Source organism: Arctopsyche grandis, chromosome 1 (genome assembly GCF_051622035.1).
Source record: "Arctopsyche grandis isolate Sample6627 chromosome 1, ASM5162203v2, whole genome shotgun sequence".
NCBI classification, from domain to species: Eukaryota; Metazoa; Arthropoda; class Insecta; order Trichoptera; family Hydropsychidae; genus Arctopsyche; species Arctopsyche grandis.
This window is the reverse complement of record NC_135355.1, coordinates 35,947,057-35,967,637: the sequence shown is the minus strand read 5'-3', so window position 1 is coordinate 35,967,637 and position 20,581 is coordinate 35,947,057. Positions and strand designations below refer to the sequence as shown.

Below are 20,581 nucleotides of genomic sequence, written 5' to 3'. Positions count from 1 at the left end.
AATATTCTAATGCAAATTGCTATCTATAATTTTTATGTATGACATTACATATATGTATCATTGTATTATAAATTTATGTACCTATATTGTATATAAATTTATGTACATTATATATAAATTTATGTATCATAAATCTCATACATCTGTTTTTGTTCAAAACAATATTTTTTTTTTATTATCTTTTAGAACTATTTTAAATCTTTCTCTGTGTGTTATTTTGAAACTCTAACTGTTGAAATAAGGTTAAAAAGGTGCAATAAAAGCGAAACAATGTAAAAGTCAATAAAAGTTTTCATTCTATCGAGAACAAGACGTAATTTTGGATTTATGAGGTATACAGGTTAGTGTAACGATATTTTTCTATGAAATTTCAGGACTTAAGACATTTCCAAAACTTTATTCGTAGATATTTTTAGAATTAATTGTACATATGTGTGTATGTATGTATGTACATCATTTAAACATTATTACAAAATTAAAAATTGTGTAAATAGTCTAAAATTAATTAATTCCCTAATATTTGTAAAGACGAATGTTTAAAAATCGATTTTTCAACCTATCTTACAATTTTTAAAAACTACATATGTAGTACAGAATCGTTATAGTGGTTTTATTGTTTAATGTTTATTGTAAATTATTTGTCTTACCCGGCTTCGCTCAGTATTTGTAATATAAACAGCTTAAACATGGCGTATCTAATAGTAAATATTCATTTGTTTTTTTTACTAAATGAATTTGAATCGAAAAAAAAATCGAATCGTTGACATAGAAATTTTGATTTATTTACAAAATTCCCAACCAACAATACACATACAAAGTCTCTTTTGAAATTATATTTTAGATTATCAAAAAATGCTATATAAATAAAATAAATAAATAAAAAATACATTTATTATTTATTTATTTTATTAATTTAAGCCTAATTTTGTGGCATTACAGGAGTCTCTAATGCGCCACAATAGTCAAAAATACACAGAGAGATGAGAAAAATAAAAATATATACATATATACACAGACAAAAATACTTTTATACATAATCATAAAAAAAAACCGAAGGCATTACATATAACAATAGCAGATATAGTAAAAATAGCCAGTACTAATATATAATATAAGAATCAGCCACAAATACAAAACATCCCTGCGAGGCCCAAATGAAAGAGAGAAGATCAAAATTCCACCCATTAAATTATGAAAATAATGATGAGCGCAGGCTAGCAGACAAATAGGTTCAAATAATCTCCGATAACCTACGCTCACTGAGGTGGAAAATATCACTTTCAGGCTCAGTACAATAGAAACATATTTATTTTCATATAATAAAATACAACAGCTCGGCGCAAAACTGCACGGAAAAGACTACTTACATTTATACTATACAGCACCACCTTTTTTCGACACTTTCATAAATTTTTTCTTTGGAGTACAAGGCAAAATTTACTTACATATACCTATGCATATAACGGGGAGCTGAATGACGTTGATCTATTCGGTATTTCCTTACATCAATTCAGAACTGCCATCAGGAGAGTTTTAATTGATTAATCCATTTCTATTTCTATTATATATTCTTTATCAAATTATGTTTAATTATGCATTGTCTTATTTAGTCATATTTTAGTTTTTATTCTTTTCTTTTTCATTTGTTTGTCTATATGTACTATGTAGATATATTTTGTAAAAAATCTATAATTGGGGCTCAGATGTTATTTTGTTATATGTATTCTTTATTTTTATGAATTTCTACATCTGAGGCATGTTGATTTTTCAATAAATAAATACATTACATAGCGTGACTAAACAGCACAATATTACTTAAGCAACATTGTCACATGAAAGGAATTTCGTTAGAACTGGTAAATACGTTTCGGTGACATGTACTGCCATATAGTATGAAAATATCGTGTCGGTTGCTGTTGTTTCAATACGCCATGTATATATTACGGAACATATGAATGTGTCCATGTAGAATGTACTAAAGAATATTTTTCGTGCTGCCGTTTACGTGCAGTTGCCGGCTTGAGCTGTGTTAGTATAAACGAACCTTTAATTGTAATCACTGCTTATTTCAATTAAGAATCAATTGAGTCATCTCTATACTGTACTAGAATAAAGCGTAGCTTTTAAAGATTTAAAGCTAAATATGAATCCGTTTGAAGACATAGTAAATGCAAACAAAATTTGTGCAATGAGAGTATATGAAGCAATAGCGGGTGCACGGGTCAATGGCAATAAACTGGCAGCACTCGCTCGCATGGAAAATGGAAGAATGCACTAAAATGTAGTCTGAAGAAAAATACGAAAAGCCATCTCGTATGTTTCAGACGTAGTAACCATAAAATTGTAGCAGTCACGAGTGTGTTCAAATCGATATAGTATGTTCGCTTGCACTAAAATACTCCTTTTTTTCAGCGTCTACATCAAAAGCGAGTCTACATATTTTATTATTCGTGCATTTTAAACGCACTTATATTACGTTTACCCATTTTTACAAGATTTTTACAAAGTAGAAGGGTCTCATTTTTACAAGGTTTTCATTAGTTTCACTTCGTCAATTAGTCTGACAATCTTTCGATCGCTTTGAAACTTTACTATTTTGCAAGATTCAGTTGCTTTCAATTGCTTCCGCTAGTTTGATGATGAAATATAATCGTTAATAATAATATGAACAAGTCTAAGAATCCAAAAATTTTGAAGACGGTGACAACTCACCCACTGCCTTGTTTGTTTAACTTTCCGCCCCCCACTCGTTTTGACAGATTTTAATTGTTTAAACGCCTATAACTTTATTATTTTCACACTACACCCAATCAAATTTGCATTATAGGCTCTTATATATGTATGTATATATATATTTTTACTTAATTTATAGGTTATATAATTATTGTTAAAATTTTTATATTATAATGTTGATAATTACATATGTAGATATGCATGCTATGGCCAACACGCTAACGCTTACTTTTTTGACATCTCTCTGCTCGAAGCAGTCGATCTTTGTTTTCAACTATCTGATTTTGAATTTTTGTCTTGATTTTTTCCATTGATGATATATGTACATATGTACTACATGGGTCTACCTCACGGGCCGGAATGTGAAATTACCGAAAACGCAAATATCGGAAAGCAAAGATCGAAAATCGAAAGATCTTAAGTCGAAAGATCAAAAAAAAAAGGGTGAATGGTAAACGGTACATACTCACTTAATTTGCGCGAGCAGGATACAACAGGAACAAGAGGAATAGGCTTTTCCTCCCGTATTCTGCGCGTGCACATTAATACGGGAGGAAAAGCCTGTTCCTCTTGTTCCTGTTGTATCCTGCTCGCGCAAATTAAGTGAGTTTGTACGTGAGTATGTACCGTTTACATGCACCCTTTTTTATCTTTAGATTTTCGATCTTTGCCTTCCGATATTTGCGTTTTCGGTAATTTCACATTCCGGATCGTCACGGAGACCGGTACTACATATTTATATGTACATATAGACAGGTGATATGTATTTTTTGAAGTTTTCATTTTTAAATAAATTATTATTATGAAATAGTAGCAGTACGAAAAATATTATTTAGTACATCTAATATGGACACATTTATATGTTCCGTAATACATATGTACGTAGCCTACCCGAAACAGCAGTAACTGACATAATTTAATCATATTATACATACAGTAGTATGTACATGTCACCAAAACGTATCAAGCAGAACCGGTTTTCTTCAGCCACTTCACAAACATTCACGCATGGCATGACGCCATACTGGCGAGTGCACCCGTATTCACGAAAGTGTTACCATGTGCATATGAATATTTTCGATAACGTCATATTGTGACAATATAGACTCGATGATACGACGTAGGCAATACTGCGCCATATCGTCGCACTCTATTATGTATATTTGCGCCGATTTTGCTTTACACTCGTCCTAAACAAGCATGAATGTGCCTAAAACGAACGGTTCTGTATAGTATGAACATAACTAGTCTTTTCCGTGCAGTGCTGTGATGAGCAGTTGACGTGCAGTGTTGAATAACATTGACGGCTTTTTACTAATTATGTTCAAATTCATTTGATTATTGCATAAGTTCTTACCCGATTGTTATATAGCGGTATAAAACTGTATTAGTGACCAATATAAAAATAAATATTGTCACGTAGTGTTTACGTGATTGGTGCTCGTTGACATTTCTTTTACTAGCACTGATCATCTGATCAACAGCCAATGAGATTTCGCCGTCCATCGACCAATCATCGATCTCTCTGTGTTGCGAGTACACGCTGCATATAAATAATCGGCGGATTTGTTCCGTGATTCATTTGGAGCTGGATCGTCGACGGAACAACAACAAACTTCCTCTAACTCTACTCGTTACAACCTTCACTTTGATTTCGGAAACTATTATACACGCCCACGCTATAATATTTTATATATTGAATAGATTTTAACAATGGAAGAAATTTTACTAATGCCAATTTTGATGCTAAGTATTCGATTGTGTGTCTTTCTTAAGAACATTGTATGTAAATTGAAGTAAAATAAATATTTTCAGATAAGTACATTATTATACTACAATTAAATAGCATTTTTATCAAATTACAATGTAATTTTAAGGCAGCATGATAGGATTATGTCCAACATTCGTATTTAATACTCCAGTGTAGCAGTAATGACAGTCTTAGCTGCACGTAAATTCGATTCGTTTTAATTTTCATTCATGATTACATTTTTAATACAATACAGAAAGATGCAAGTATCCTATAATTTTCTTCCCTTGAGACGATGGGTTTTCCGACATCATTATGGGGTTACATATACATATGTACGTATGTATTATATGAACATCTTGGGGTAATCTTTCCCAACAAAGTTACAACGTGTGCCACTTACTCAAACGCACAATTCGGTTAAGTTTTAATAGTCGTAAGCTTTTTAAGTCGTTCGAGTTTTGTTTCGAGCTATTACTTCCGGTCGAAGATGTTATTCTCGGTTCGTTAAGTTGTAATATGTAAATGGGGCGCGTAAATATGCAAACTTTTTCGCTGTGTCGTCGAGTGTTTGACTTTGTCCGAATGGCCCAAATCGCGTTACATTATTTAGTGTATCTCCTTGGTATTAATTTTTGAAGTTATTCAACGCTGTCTTTTATCCGCATTTTATCCGAAAAGTTAAATTAAAAGTCCCACTAAAAGGATGATTCTGATGCTAAGTGTAACGCTTTGCGCCATGGATTATTGAGATACATATGTAGTCCTAGTGGTGAGTGTTGTATTATGTCGTGCAAGGTGTCACGGGTTGAATTCCCACTAGAGTCTCGTTGTTGGCCAGACCTTGGTTTGTCAAGGTCAATCGTTTCTCATCAGAATTTCTGATTTTCATTGAAAGGGTTCCTGTAAAATAGACCTTTCCACTCCAATTTTCTATTGCAAACCTTATATTTAGAGTTATTGTTATATCTCAGGTTTCGCCAGATTTCTCTGTGGATGTTTATTAAATGAAAAAAATCGTATTGTTACATGAAAAATGTTATTAATCGTATTTATACGATGTTTGTAATGTCTTACCATATATGTCAGGTATTGTTTCAATGCACATGTGTATGTTTGTAATAATTATGTATTTAATATATGTAATATATAATTTCTCGAGTATTAATCTGTTTAGCACACTCGCCGCTTTGGAGCAATCTGTTAGGCGAGTGTGCATGATTAATAAATTATTGGGTTCGATGATCATATCTGACACAGTGATCGCTTCCATGAAAATAGCCCACACCGAAAATCACCCACTTGGAAAAATGGTCACACGAAAACTGCCCATATTTTTTTTTATCAGATACAGTAAATTACTTATAATAAACGCTGCTGAAGCATAATTGTCCAGCAGTACAGCTTGGATGCTACGTTGGTGCCAACCACCGAGAGGTTTCCGTGATGAAGCCCTGGGTTGACCTCAATTGAAAAGAATTTATTTGGGTACACTCAGATCTCTTTCACGGGATACTGCATAGTAAAATCCATAAAAGCCAGCAGCATAGCTCGGTCGTTAAGCTTCTGCCTAGCTCCGAGAGGCGCTGGGTTCGATCCCATGAGCTGACCTCGATTGAAAATAGTTTTTCTGAGTATATCTGTAGTGCTGCTGGTCAGACCTGGATATTTGTGACTCCAGGTCGATCGTTTCCTCACAGAGTTTGCCAATTTTCTCTGATTTCATTATTGAAACGGTTCCCGATTTAAAACAATTGGCTAAAAACCTTCCTACCTACTATGTCACCACTATTTAAGTATGATTAATGTACAGTAAAAATGTATGTATGTAATTCATAGATGTCTCGTTAATTCGTGAGTTTTCATTGTCTCTTAATTCAGCGACTTGTGTAATAAAAATGCTACATTGTTTATAATTGGCCAGAAAGGCGCATTGGGGTTTATCTGTAAGGCTTTCCTAGTTTAAAATGTAATAAAAAATAAATAAAGAAAAATATGTAAAAAATATTTAAATTTTTAATATCGTTGGTCAGTTCTATTATGTAACCAAACACTCAAACGATCAATTCGACACATGCAGCTATTACTATAACAAGGTTATCCACTACGTAATAGAATGTACTTTGCCTACCCGAAAGCATCCCTTTTAGACGTGAAAAATTAAGAATAAATAAATCAATACGGTTTTAGGAGGAGCAGGTGCTTGGGCTTAGTGGTATTACGCAAATTCCTCGGAAAAGCGGCATTTTCCGAGAAAAATGGGGAAACGTCAGGTGTCGGCACGTGGGTGCCAAATACATATTACCAGAATATTTCGAGCTTTTCCGAGAAAAGCTTGCCTCGATTGGTGTTTCCTTTTAGCGAGGATGTCCAGGACACTCGTTAATTGGATTCGTAGCGGGATATGGCTAAGGAGGGTGGGTGAGCACACGTGTCGAAAGGGGAGGGGAGTTGGAAGTAAGATGGGGTTGCTCAACCCCGAACGAGGTTTAGCATAATTTTCGTATTAATCAGACGTATCTAGAGAGAGCGTTATTAAATTTGAAACGGCCGCAACTTACTCTCCGACACATTTAAACTGCAATAGATGGAGTCAATTTTAATTTGTCCTCGTGGAGTCGTATCGTCATTGTCTCAGGTTATTGTCGAAAGCTTTCTATTATACTATTTGTATACGGAACGTTTCTGCACGTTGCAAACTCATACGGATGCAGTCGCATAGATGTTTCAAAATAATAATCCTGATGGATGATAATTGTGAGTTGTTCTCTAGTTTGTCTTGGGTTAAGCTTTCAGGTGGTAGTTGTTCCATTGTGCAGTTAGCACGATACACATTTGTAAAAGTACTCAGAATGCTTGTAGTCTTCTTAAAGTATCTTTCATGATTACAATTACTTAGTGCTGCAGTTTGTTCTCTTCTCCTGTGGCACGTACTGATTTGATGGCTTCATTTGGTAGATATCTGCTAGTCAAGATTTGTTTAATTTAAAGTACATATCTATGTATGCCGATATGGTTAAGGAATTGTTTGATTTGAGATCGTAAATTTATTATATGTATTCGTTTTTACATATTGATTTATTTATTACATATTTGACATTATCTTTGTATATTATCTCAGTCTGTTTTTACATTCATGTTTCTTTGTATTCTTTTTTTGCTTATACAAATTAGAAATTATGTAATATCACTATTGAAAAATTTTAAATAAATAATGATATATTTCAAAGCTTCAAATCCAGAAGAAACATGGCAATTCAAAATTAAAAACTAATTATCATGAAATCAGTTTATATGGTTCTGAATCCTAACTAGAAAGGTTAGACCACAATCTTAAGAACTACCATAAGATATCTTGAATAAGTAATTGCTATGAAAAAAAGACAAATGGAAAAACCAAATGTAGTTATGAATCCCAAATTAGGAAAATGCACGAATCTCCTATAAGCAAATTAAACACATTAAAAGTAGATCATAACAAGTTCAATTTGAAAAGCTTTTTGTATCTGATCTTTTACAGGTTATAAACATAAGTAATAAGATCACACTTTCAACAAAATTTTATTTATTTATCGTCCAATTCAATTCCTTTCGTATCACATACTTCACGATTGCGTAGATGTTTTCGATTTCAACTCTCTAATTATATAATAGTGTTACGTACGCCGCGGATTAAACGAATAGAATCCCAGAGACTATGTGACCGTTCAAGGGTTATCTGTTATCGGATTAACTAAGTGCTTGCACTTAGACCAACGGATATCTGTTATCGGATTAACTAAGTGCTTGCACTTACTTCCAGGATAATATCTGGACTCTAAGTGCAATTAGGCTAAACAATGACCGTTATTAGGCTTTTCTCAGAATCAGTACGGGGAGACCCAATGTCGTGGAAATACATATCCGAATACGTGAGTATACAACAGGTAAACAGATTAGACGTCCTGAGAGGTCGACCCTTTATAAGGCGGCACATAGGTGATATCAGGTCATTCTGGACTGAGCAGTGACAGTGCGTGTATCTCCTTAATCATCAATAAACGCTGTGAAACGACTGTTGGCCTTTCACTTGGATCCTCCACCCACCCCTACACAACAATAGATATGGAGAAGTAGCGTGCATTGGTCTAATTGGACTAGGCTAGCCCAAAAACTTTTACCTAAAATTTAGAAATATCAACAATTCAATTACAATTAATTCAAATCATAGTCCCTATTGATATTGTTTACTCGTATTAGCGAAGTTCAGGCACCGGAATCGACTCTAACTGAGGTAGTTGTTGTGGTAGTGGATTGTTGTGGTATAGTCCGCCGTGTCGTTCGCTTGTACGGACTCGCCGTCTCAATGATATTGCCTTCGTGGTACTGGCCAATTGGTATGTACCCATGTACATACATACATATAAAGGCGTTTCGTCGAAGAATTTTTTTTTATTTTTTCGTCTTTTAAAGCATTTTTAGAATTTTCACTTTCACATTTTTAGTAGCACATATTGACACAGAACTTCTTGAGTACGTATAAATTTGGCAAGGGACTTGACTCACGAAACGATTCCCTCAGAACAATTTGGCAACAAACAAAGAGTTGGAATATTTTATTCTCGATCGATTTTTCAACAAATAATTTTTCGAGGAATTGAACACTGTAATTAGTTCGGTTCTAACCTCAACAGGTAAGAAATTAGGTGGATTCAGGAAACAGATTAAATTAAGCAAAATTTCAGCGGAAACAAAAAACCTAATTAAGCATAAAAGGAATTTAGATAGGGATAATAATAAGCAAGAATACAATCTAGTAAATAAGGAAATTAAAAAGAAAATAGTCAGGGATGTCAGGGATTTTAACAGCAAGCTAATAGAAAATACCATTAAGAATAACCGTAGCCTGAAAAAGTGCAAACAGGATCTTTTCTTAGGCAAAAACCAAATGATCGCAATCAGATCAGAGAGCGGAGTAATAATTAGGAATAGAGAAGAAATCATAGACAGAGTTTACACGTTCTATGCAAAACTATACGAGAACGACAACGGCCAATTCCCCGCTCTGGAATCGACACACGGCCAAAGGGTTCCTGCAGTATTGCCTAGCGAAGTAGAGGCCGCGCTAAAAACTGCAAAGAACGGTAAAACCCCAGGGGAAGATAATATTCCCATTGACTTACTAAAATGTGGCGGCCCCCCCCTAATTAATATCTTAGCTAGGCTTTTCAGCAAATGCATCCAGAACCAAGTTATACCAGAAGGATGGAATAACGCAACTATCATTTTAATACACAAAAAAGGCGACAAAAGCGATATCAAGAACTACCGACCCATTAGTCTACTTTCAGCGGTCTACAAGCTCTTCACGAAGGTTATTACAGAAAGGCTGAAGAATATCCTCGACGAGAACCAACCTATAGAGCAGGCAGGGTTTAGGGCAAATTTCAGCACAATGGACCACCTCCAAGTAGTTGGCGAACTAATCGAGCGCGCCAACGAATATCAACGGCCATTGTGCCTAGGTTTCGTCGATTATGAGAAAGCCTTCGATACAGTTAGTCATAATGCAGTACTTAACGCTCTAAAAACACAGGGAGTGCCGGAACCCTATGTGGGACTGTTAGCTGCAATATATAAGAATGCCACAGCTTCGGTTAAAATTTTTTCAGGTACAGATAGATTTAGCATAGGAAAAGGAGTAAGACAAGGAGATACAATCTCGCCCAAGTTATTCAATGCGGTGCTTGAGGGAGTTTTCAGGAAATTGGATTGGGATACAGCCGGAGTAAGCATCAATGGTCGCTTTTTGAGTCACCTTCGGTTCGCAGACGATATAGTTTTAGTAGCTCGTGATTCAGCTGACCTACTTATCAGACTAACACAGCTGGACAGGGAAAGTAGAAAAGTAGGATTAAAAATTAACGTAGATAAGACTAAACTAATGTTCAATAGTTATTGCATGCCTGATAGCATCCCCTTAGATGATAAACCAGTAGAAGTAGTAAATAATTATTTATATTTAGGTCAAATAATTGACATGTCTGGTAGTAAAAATGAAGAGATAAAGAGACGTATGAAATTAGGGTGGAGTGCATTTGGACGGATGAATGCTGTTTTCAAATCAAAAATGCCACTCTGCCTGAAGAAAAGAACTTTGATCAATGCGTTTTGCCAGTGATGACGTATGGATGTGAAACTTGGACACTGAACGCCAAGATGCAAAATAAAATCCAATGCACTCAAAGAAGTATGGAACGCTGTATGCTTGGCATAACGAGGAAAGACAGGAAGCGGAACACGTGGGTGAGAAATATGACAAGGGTAGTGGACATAGTGGATAGAGTGAAGAGATTGAAATGGCAATGGGCGGGTCACGTAGCTAGGAGGATGGACGAAAGGTGGACAAAAGAAGTGCTTGAATGGTACCCGAGAGAAGGCAAAAGAGTAAAAGGAAGACCGCAAGGAAGATGGGTGAACGAAATTAGGAAAATGTGCGGAATGAGATGGATGAGTGTTGCGCAAAACAGAGACGAGTGGAAGCGTGTTGGAGAGGCCTTCATCCAGCAGTGGATGGCGAATGGCTGTAAATGATGATGATGAATTTTAAAGATTTAGATGTTATAAAGAAAGAGAAGTTAAGTAGAATATTTTTTCTAGCACAAAAATGAAAGATTATATTCATCACTTCGAGACAGATTATTATATTTTTTTTCCGTACCTAGTCCCCTGTTTTAAAATGCCGCCACTGATATGAAGATATGTCACTTGTTCTCTCCACGCCATCATTCACAAATTTATTTCTTCTTATAAACTGAAAGAAATTATATAATTTAATTTTCTACTTCAGTGCTGTAAATTAATTAGCCAGCGCGTTTACTTAGTTTAATAATGGCAGATTTTTATCTCAAAGAGTACTATGTGATAATGAGTCGTAAATATTAACATAATTTAAAAACATAATTTGTCTGTGGCAACCGTAATGGGGAATGTCTTGCTTAGGCAAAATTTCGCGTGGAAGCAAATGGCGAATATTTACACTATACGACTTTTCATAATTAATATTGCGAGCCATGTATTCTAGACTCAAAGCGTTGCTACATAGTAACAAGATTTATAGGTCATATTGTACGATACAAGAGACCTAGATTCTTATGTATTGTAAAGCCGCGTCTACATCGAGAGTATTACTGTCACAGTATACGGCATTTGAAGGATATATTATACATATGTATGTACATATGTATATATGTGCTATCTACAACCGGAAAATGGCACTCGTTGTAGGAAAATAATATAAAATTTCGCATTCAATTCTGAATTATGTACCTACATACATACATATATGTGATCGTGATAAATTGCATTCATTACCTAATTTTATAAAAAACTAGACAAATTGACCAGCGTTGCTCGGGTGGGTTTACTTTAAATAAAAAAGTAAAGATGCGGAACTTTTTCAAAAAAAATGTATACATTAACATGAGTTGCAACAACATATGAAAAAATGACCAACGAGCAGCTGCATTTTGCACCAAACGTATTGCAAAAGTTGCATCAACTCAAGTTGAATTAATATAAATTGCATCGACTTAATAATGCGAAAATGGAATATTTCTTAATCCAAACACGGGACCCTTCCTAAAATTATATCTAATATATAATTTCGAAAGAGACTGTATATTTTTTTTGATTTTTAAATGCTTTTTATTATTACGAAATTATGTTCACAATACATCTTATATATATTTTAATAGCTACTGATCTACTGATCATTTTCTATTTTACAATTTAATTTAATTTGGTTAGTAATCACAGTATTATATTATTCTAATGTTAATCAAAAGCATAATAGGAAAAAGAGCTCAAAAACCTATTTACAATCCTTACAAATGTTCATAATACATCTAATACATAATATTAATTAAAGACTCTCTAAAGTCGATGACCTAAAGCAGATTGTGTTTAGGTAATCTGTGTTAGACTTTGTATATAAGAAATGTTTAATGTAAGGTTTGGGTGGTAGAATAAAGAAAAAGCCTGTTTATTGTTTGTTATCGATATTTCGTCTTGGAAAATACACGAGCATTTAGCGCCATCTATTGAAAATTTATTTTATTTAAATAAATTAAATTTTCTATTGCTATTTAATATTGTTTATATATAGGTAGTTTTTAATTATAATACACTTGATGAATTTTTATCGGGTCTATCGCTAGTAGTCTATAAGTATTGTTGCGTGGGTTTGAAATGGGGTTGATGTCGATTTTTTTTATACTTCCTGTTGGAATCATATTACTAGCAAATGGTATTTTAATTCAAATTCATAATAATACATCAAACAACATGGATAGTCCCGTTCAAATCCAAGGGGGGCGGCTGCCCATCCCAGCTCACCCAAATGACGCCCCTGTATACAAAGTTTGGTGGTCTTAAATTTAAAACAGTAGATTTACATACCGGACAATGGTAAAATAGTGTAGCATATGCGAAAAAGAGCCGCCGTTATAATTAGTTTTTGAGGATTATCTCCAAGTGCTGTCGGCTAACAATGGAGACCTCCGAATGGACTTAATGGTCGGTAACGTCATTCGGTCACTTCCCACTAGAGTTCTCAGAACTGACAGCGCGAGACCGTGGTACTGCATATGTGGTACGTGATTATAACAATAGGTAAACAAACGTGTCGAGGAAGATCCACTGAGCGACCTGCCTTTCATAAGCAAGTACTTAGGCCATACCAAGGCGTTCTGGACGGAGCACTGGCAGTGCGTGGATCTTCTTAATCACCCAATAAATGCTATGAAGCGACTTCACTGATGAACAGTTGGCTTTTTATTTGAATCCTCCACCTACCCCTACGCAACAATAGTAAGTTCTTTATACATATATGTACTGACGAAGTGCAAGAAAAACTTAGTTTTCCCCCAAAGCAGACTTATCGCTTTTTGGAATTAGATATTTAATATCAGACGGTTTCCAATTTCAATGTTGACCTAAGGACAGTGAATCAATATTGACATTTCGTATCGGAAACATTTGAATAAGTAATAGCATTATGCTCGTATATATGTATGTAACGACAAATCTGTTGTTTCGATAGTATTCAAACTTAATCTTGTTGTAATACGTAGTGTAGCGTATTTTGCGTAGCATTACATCATCTGGCTCGTTTGTTTGTGCGCATCCGAACGAAAAAGAGGACGAAGGGACTTTTTAATAATAATAAGTGTATTTTTTCTCACACCTTGTGTTGTGTTAGAACCGTATGCCGGAATGTAAATGCAGTGAAAAGGTACTCGATTTCGAATTTGCATATTCATGAGTGCTCCACGCTTGCGGAACACGAGGTTTTTTCCCTCTCCTGTCGTTATTATGTTGAGGCACCTCGACACAAAAGGCTCGTTTACTTTACGTATAGCAGTGAAGGGGCTAGAACGACATAGAAACAATTGGAACGAGCCTCGGTTATTGGATGTCATAAAAGTCGGCTTTAATTGCCTTTTGATATTCTTAATTTATTCGCGATTTTAGCATATGCACCTGCACTCCAAGATCGCATCTACGACTTGATAACGCAACGTTGTAGTTGTTGGCCACGAAAAAATCACAATTCCAAAGAGTAGATGTGGAACTTTTTAAATGAAATGATATCAACAGCTTATCACAATAATCTGTTTGATTAAGTGCCATGACAGGTTTCCTCAAAGCAACACCTATATTATTATTATACAATACAAAAGAGTCATCTATGGATGGGGTTGCCATAATTGTCAAGCATTGATACGGGACATTTAAGTGCTACATAAATAAAACATGGAAAAGTAGGTAGGTAATAGTTTATTTCAAAAAATTAGTCTTTTTTAGCCCAATCGTATTTTAAGGATGATTTAACTTTTTTAATTAAATGGTTTTCCTCTTTTACATGATTAATAAATTGCCTCAACTGTCTCAACTGCCAGCTTATTTCTTTCACCCGACCATTGTGTTGACATCAGGGAAAGTATTCTCTCCACATTGGCATTGTGAGCTGGAATGGCAAATATTCACATAGTTTTATTAAACATGACTTCTGTTCAATATGCTTGGTATCTCTAAAAAACTTCAGCCATTTCTATTCCATACTCAATTTCAGCGTTGTCTCCCAGTTTTCATTGGTATTATTTTTATTTAAATAATCTTTTAAATATACGAACTGGTTGAAAAGAAGTTCATTGTTTTCAACATCGATGTTCCTTACTTGCAAATATTCAACGGTTCGTTCTATTTCCCTCCATTCAGGAGCTTGCTTGAGAGTCATTCAATCGAAAGCATTATTTTTTTTTAATGATTGGGACCACTTATCAATGTATTCCACAGCAGTGTTAAAGAAATCGACAGTCTGTTTTTCGAAAGTTTCCACTTTGGCACTGTTTCCAAAATCAAGCTTTAAGAGATTCAAGATTTTTTTTGTCGTCTTCCAATAAAATTGGATTTTTTTCTCTCGATCATATGTCGTTTTGTCTCTTCTAATAAAGACTTTACTTCCAGGACTGTGATGTTTGATTTTTCTATTTTTTTATTTGAGATTCAAATGTATTGAGCTGTGAATGCAAGAAGCAAAAATAAGCTTCACTCATTGGATCATCAAAAAAATCTTTAAGGGCTTTTGGTGGTCTGTCTTCGTTAGCGAAAAAATCTTTTAATGGCTGCCACAGATTCAATATTCTTTCAATTGCAGGTAAAAGTGATAACCACCTAGTCCCAACGTAGGATAATAAGTTTTGGTAGGCAGCACCAACATATTCACAAAAGTATGAGTTTTTCAGTCCTCACGGTGTAAATGTTAAAGTACTTGAATATCTTGACGACTATTGATTCAACATCGACAGTCAAAACATCAGCGGCTATTGATAGTGTTATGAAAAACGTGTGCTGGACATCCTATGCCTTGAATATCTCTTTCCAATTCAGAATTCAGTTTAAAAAATACATTATTTCTTCCAGCTAGGTTTAGACCTCCGAAGTAAGTGTTCGTATTATCTCCACAAAAAGCGATAAGCTTATCCATGGGAATATTTAGATTTAGATCCTCGCCGCGCCGATTCTCTCACGCAGAGTTTCGCAGGGAGAAAACGGGACAAATACGTTAGAAAACGGGACAAATACGGGACTAATTGTAATATGGGACCGAGCAGTGAAATACGGGACATGTCCCGTTTATACGGGACGTATGGCAACCCTATCTATGGACAAACTCGAATAATCAACAATCAACTAGGACTAGAACCCACGACATCTCTACTGGTATACTTCGGCTTTACCAGTGAGCCTAATAATCTGTGGCCATGATTAAGATTAAACAAGTAGGGAAGGAGAATATGACAAACACACAATATTCTTATGGGATTTCTCAAGACTGTCAATATGTGTTTTATATTGATGTAGTGTTCAATGATTGCATTATGTTCACCTAATTTTTTGCTCTCCTTCCCATCCATCACCCTTGCATCGCATCTGGAACATCATCCCAAGGGATCATCAAACTTTCCTCGTTAACTTCTGACCACCCTCCTTAACTACAGCTGAGCCGAAAATTATACCCTACCTACCTTAATTGAGACCTCTAAATCAATGTTGAGCACCATATCCACTCTTTTCATAAGATTCATGTATAAATTGAGTGCATTTGATCTAAACATGTACATATGTCTATTTCTGTTCAAATGAGGATAACTCTGTCTTCCACTGCTCCCATCAGAAATTTCTGAAAATCAGTACCTGTGTGTACGCTCTTTAGCTAATTTTCTCGTAAAAAAAAATTGTTTCGTTTGTAATATATTATATTAATAAATTACCAAATGAGCAAATATTGGTAGTGAAATGGGGGTAGGCAGGTGCAACCACCCCTTCGGTTTAACAAGAAATACAAGCGTCGATGCGGTGGTTTTGTGTACGTCTAAATTGACGGGTATAAAAAGCAGCGGTGAAATTTAAACGAAGCAAGCAATCTGGCGTAATGAGAACTCGTATTTTTTAGAAGCGAACCTTGGGTTTTTAGGATATTGGCAAAGGTAGGCTACCATTGATACGCTATTGCTTTTTACGACCCATCGTCATGCCAGGAAGAGGCACGAGGCTTTGCACACCAGCCTGACTGAATTTTACGAGGATAGAGTGAGAGAGTCTGATACGCAAAACATCAGATAAAGACACCACTTTACGACTCATGCACACTGTCACATTATCAACGTGAGATTCGAGATGTGCAAAATGATAAAAAAAAAGCAAAGTAGAGCAGATGGATACTTTGTTTGAATGAAATGTTGCGAGGCTTTTTTATACAACAATAGATATACATAAATAAGATTGAATATCAAAGTAGTAGTAGTAGTAGTACAAAAGTAGGGTAAAATGAGACTCGTTGAACGGATTAAAACATTTTTACTCGGTGGAGCTCCGCAACGGTCTGTTGCATGTTACCAACATCATCATTCATTCTAGTCATGCATGCCAACTTGAACATTCATACATACATTCTTCTAGATTATAATACTACATAGATCCCAAATTAGTGTGATATTCCAATAATATTGCAATCGGTTAAGTGCAATCGGATTAAGCCGAGGCGCATCCCCGACACCGTGCGACCGTTATAATTGATTTCGAGGATTATCTGCAAACTACGTGCAAGTAAGCTAAACAATGGCGTAGTAGCCGTACTCGGTCGCATTCCCGTGGAGTTCTCAGAAGTGACTGATACCTTGGTACCGTGGGACCGAATGTTGTGGGAATACATATCCGAGTACGTGACCATAACAATATGTAAACAAATTAGACGTCGAATATGTCCTGAGAGATCTACCCCTTATAAGGCGGTACTTAGGTGATATCAAGACATTCTGGATATCACCTAAGTACTGGACTGAGCACTGCCAGTGCGTGTATCTCCGTAATCACCAATAAATGCTGTGAAACGACTTTGGCCTTTTACTTGGATCATCCACCCACCCCTACGCAACAATATATATAAAAATATTTAAATATTAGAGATGACGAGAACCTATAGAGCAAATTTTATACAATTAAATTTGCTCTATAGGTTCTCGTTAAACAATTAAAATCTGAAATAGCATATCAAGGCGAAAAGGTTGAAGATAGATTATGGTAGCCTTACATACCGTCATAAACGTCACCGTATCCGAGATTCTGGATATTTGTTACGCATTGTATACGATATTTTACCTCCAACGTAATGGCAGACGATACATTTACGTATATTGATGACCAAAATGAGCAATATGGCAAAGTATGAAAACGATCGGATAAGAGATAAAAATGACCACTGACACGAAAGCCATGTGAAACGTAAAGGAGGAATGTAATAATAATAATAAAAACGGACGAGATGGTTGTATGTATGTATGTGTGAGTGCATCAACAAGTAGGAAGATTTCAAAAAAACAAATTTTAGAATACCAGGAGTATACGTTATGGATAGGTATGTGGCGTGATGACCGATCGTGTCGAGGAGGTGCGAGAAAGTGGAGAAGAGGGGGTGGAGTATCTGACATGTGCTCCTGATATTAAGCGAACTGGAATGGATGGCGTCAGCGTCCCGAAGACGGGTTTGCTACAAATGGTTGCAAACCACGCGGCTGCATGCTCATTTCTATTGAATTTTGACTGTTTGAATTTCAGCATGTACGAAAGTAGAAATATTCATGGGGTTGCGCAAATGACATTCCGATGTATGTACATTGATGATTGGCAATTCCTAAAATTGAGTTGGATCTTTCTGGCATGTTTAAAATGGCAAAAGCCAGAAATGAGCATGCAGCGAAATTAGCATGCGGCCACGTAGTTTGCAACCATTTGTAGCAGAGCGATAAATATAATTGCGATGCGGTGCAAACGACCGAAAAGCGCCAGACAGACTGAACCACAGATTAACGACACGTGTACCTTATGCGTGCGCACTGCTCGCACTTACACTAAGCGATATCTACCCGAAGTCTCAACATATCTACCCTGTATACGTTCTGTGCTTCTGATACTTTAGTTCCGAATTTTTCCTTATTAAATTATTAAAAACTCTCCAGAAAGATCCAACTCAATTTTAATAATTACCATTTTAATAATTGCATCTGTGCCATTGATGTATAATACATAGATGGGCCCTGACGTGTGATTTTGGTCGGAGATCTTGTCTTCACTAACTGAGTGGTGCGGGGGGTTTAACTAGCGGGGAAGTTGGGTTTTTTTCCCTACGACGCAACGGTACCTACCTTGTAGAAAAACTGTGCATGCGCCTACTAAGAGAAACTGTGCATCTACCTACTAAGAGAAACTGTGCATGCGCCAAAAGGGAGACCAGTATAACACGTGAGGGCGGATCTAGTGTATTATACATCAATGATCTGTGCACATCGAAAGGTTACTCGTCATCTGATGTGCAATTTTTCATTCGTGAAGTCGAGAATTGCGTTTAAAGCAACCATCCAGTAAATCTGTGGTTCAATCTATCTGGCGCTTTTCGATCGTTTGCACCAAACCCATATAATTGTATTTGTAAAAAAAAAAGTGTTCCGAGTCTTATTGAAAGCTTTTTATAGACTTTGAAGGCACTTTAATAGCCATTTGATTATAAATTGTCTAATAATTTTATCATGATATAAGTAGTTCATCCAATTTAGAAGCTGAGAACTGAGTTTGGATCTCATTTGGCTAATAATTTCTTTTTTTTTTGTTTCAGTATATGCGTCACCGTAGTAGTGCTGAATGTTCACTTTAGATCACCTCAAACACACACTATGGCGCCTTGGGTCAGAAGAGTCTTTATTCACATACTGCCGAGGATGTTGGTGATGAGACGACCTCACTATCAATTCGACAGAAGAGCGTAAGCTGCATAAAACTAATTTCTTTAATTTTCCATGCAAGTACGAGTCTTAAATGAATTTGAACGTTTTAGACTAACATCGTCGAGACAACGTGTACTGGTACGCACTTGCAATGGTTTAGAATTGAGAGCTCCTCCTCCTTGTATGGCTCCTCCTGTTCTTACAAGGTACTGTATACTCTTCATGTAATGACATTTTGCATTAAAATTATATTTGTTGATTTTATGTCTCATTTTAGAGAGTTGGATCCGAGTGTGTTGGGTAGCTCTTGTCGAATTCATGGATCTCCTCCTTTGACATCGGTCACAGATCCGCTAAATTTGGAATCTTTGTGTCCGAGGCTGCAGCATTGGCATCAGTGTCCGGAGTTGCACAAAGCAATAGACGGTGTTAGATACATTGCCGACCAAACTAAGAAGGAGGAAGAGTCGACGAGGGTAAAATTGTCTTAAATTTAATAAACATTTTGATTTAATGTATTATAGTTACTCGATTGTAATGATTGTGTTGAAATTTAGGTGAAAGAAGATTGGAAGTATGTGGCGATGGTGCTTGATAGACTATTTTTGTGGATATTCACATTAGCCGTGGTGGTCGGTACGGCGGGTATAATTTTGCAAGCTCCGACATTGTACGACGACAGAGCACCAATTGATGTACGCCTATCGGAGATTGCTTCAGCTACTGCCAAACCGAGACCAGCTCCACCTCGCTAAAATGTCTTCCTTCAAAATACATAAAGAATTTCTTCCACTGCACCAAAAAGCACTGCCGAGCCAACAATAGAAGTGAGATTGTTGGTTCTGACAATTTAATTGCCAATCTGTTTGACGAAGGTGTAACTCCGAACAGGATTCATACGTTTAATATGGATTGTACGTTAGTCTTTTTATGACAGTAACTTTTCTATGTTTGCAACAAGATGATATATTGATGCAATTTGTATGTAACAACACCTAAACCGTATATCTCAGAATTAAAATCTAGTATACTGCATACTTATATATTTATAAGGTTCATAAAACGACTCGAAATATGTGTAGTTAGATTAATCTTACGATGATTTTATGATTAAGTTCACTTCAAGTGCAGGTGTTGATCTCTTCTTTAGTTCAATTGTATGATATTTCATTACGGAATATACACATGTATGTATGTATGTATTTAAAAACTTAATATCCCTGTGATTTGGTGATTGTAAAATTATTGACATTAAAGTCAATTTAAAGTGTTTATT

At 35.6% G+C, this 20,581-nt stretch overlaps 1 protein-coding gene across 1 annotated transcript in view; it reads left to right on the top strand.

The window, feature by feature from the left end:
* LOC143914384 (acetylcholine receptor subunit alpha-like) overlaps positions 1-20,060 on the top strand; it is a 220,890-nt gene extending 200,830 nt beyond the window's left edge. The window contains exons 8-11 of the mRNA XM_077434587.1: positions 19,197-19,343; positions 19,416-19,511; positions 19,583-19,781; positions 19,863-20,060. Of these exons, the coding sequence (XP_077290713.1) occupies positions 19,197-19,343; positions 19,416-19,511; positions 19,583-19,781; positions 19,863-20,060 (640 nt within the window). The remainder of the gene's footprint in view (positions 1-19,196; positions 19,344-19,415; positions 19,512-19,582; positions 19,782-19,862) is intronic.
* The last annotated feature ends 521 nt before the right edge of the window (positions 20,061-20,581 follow it).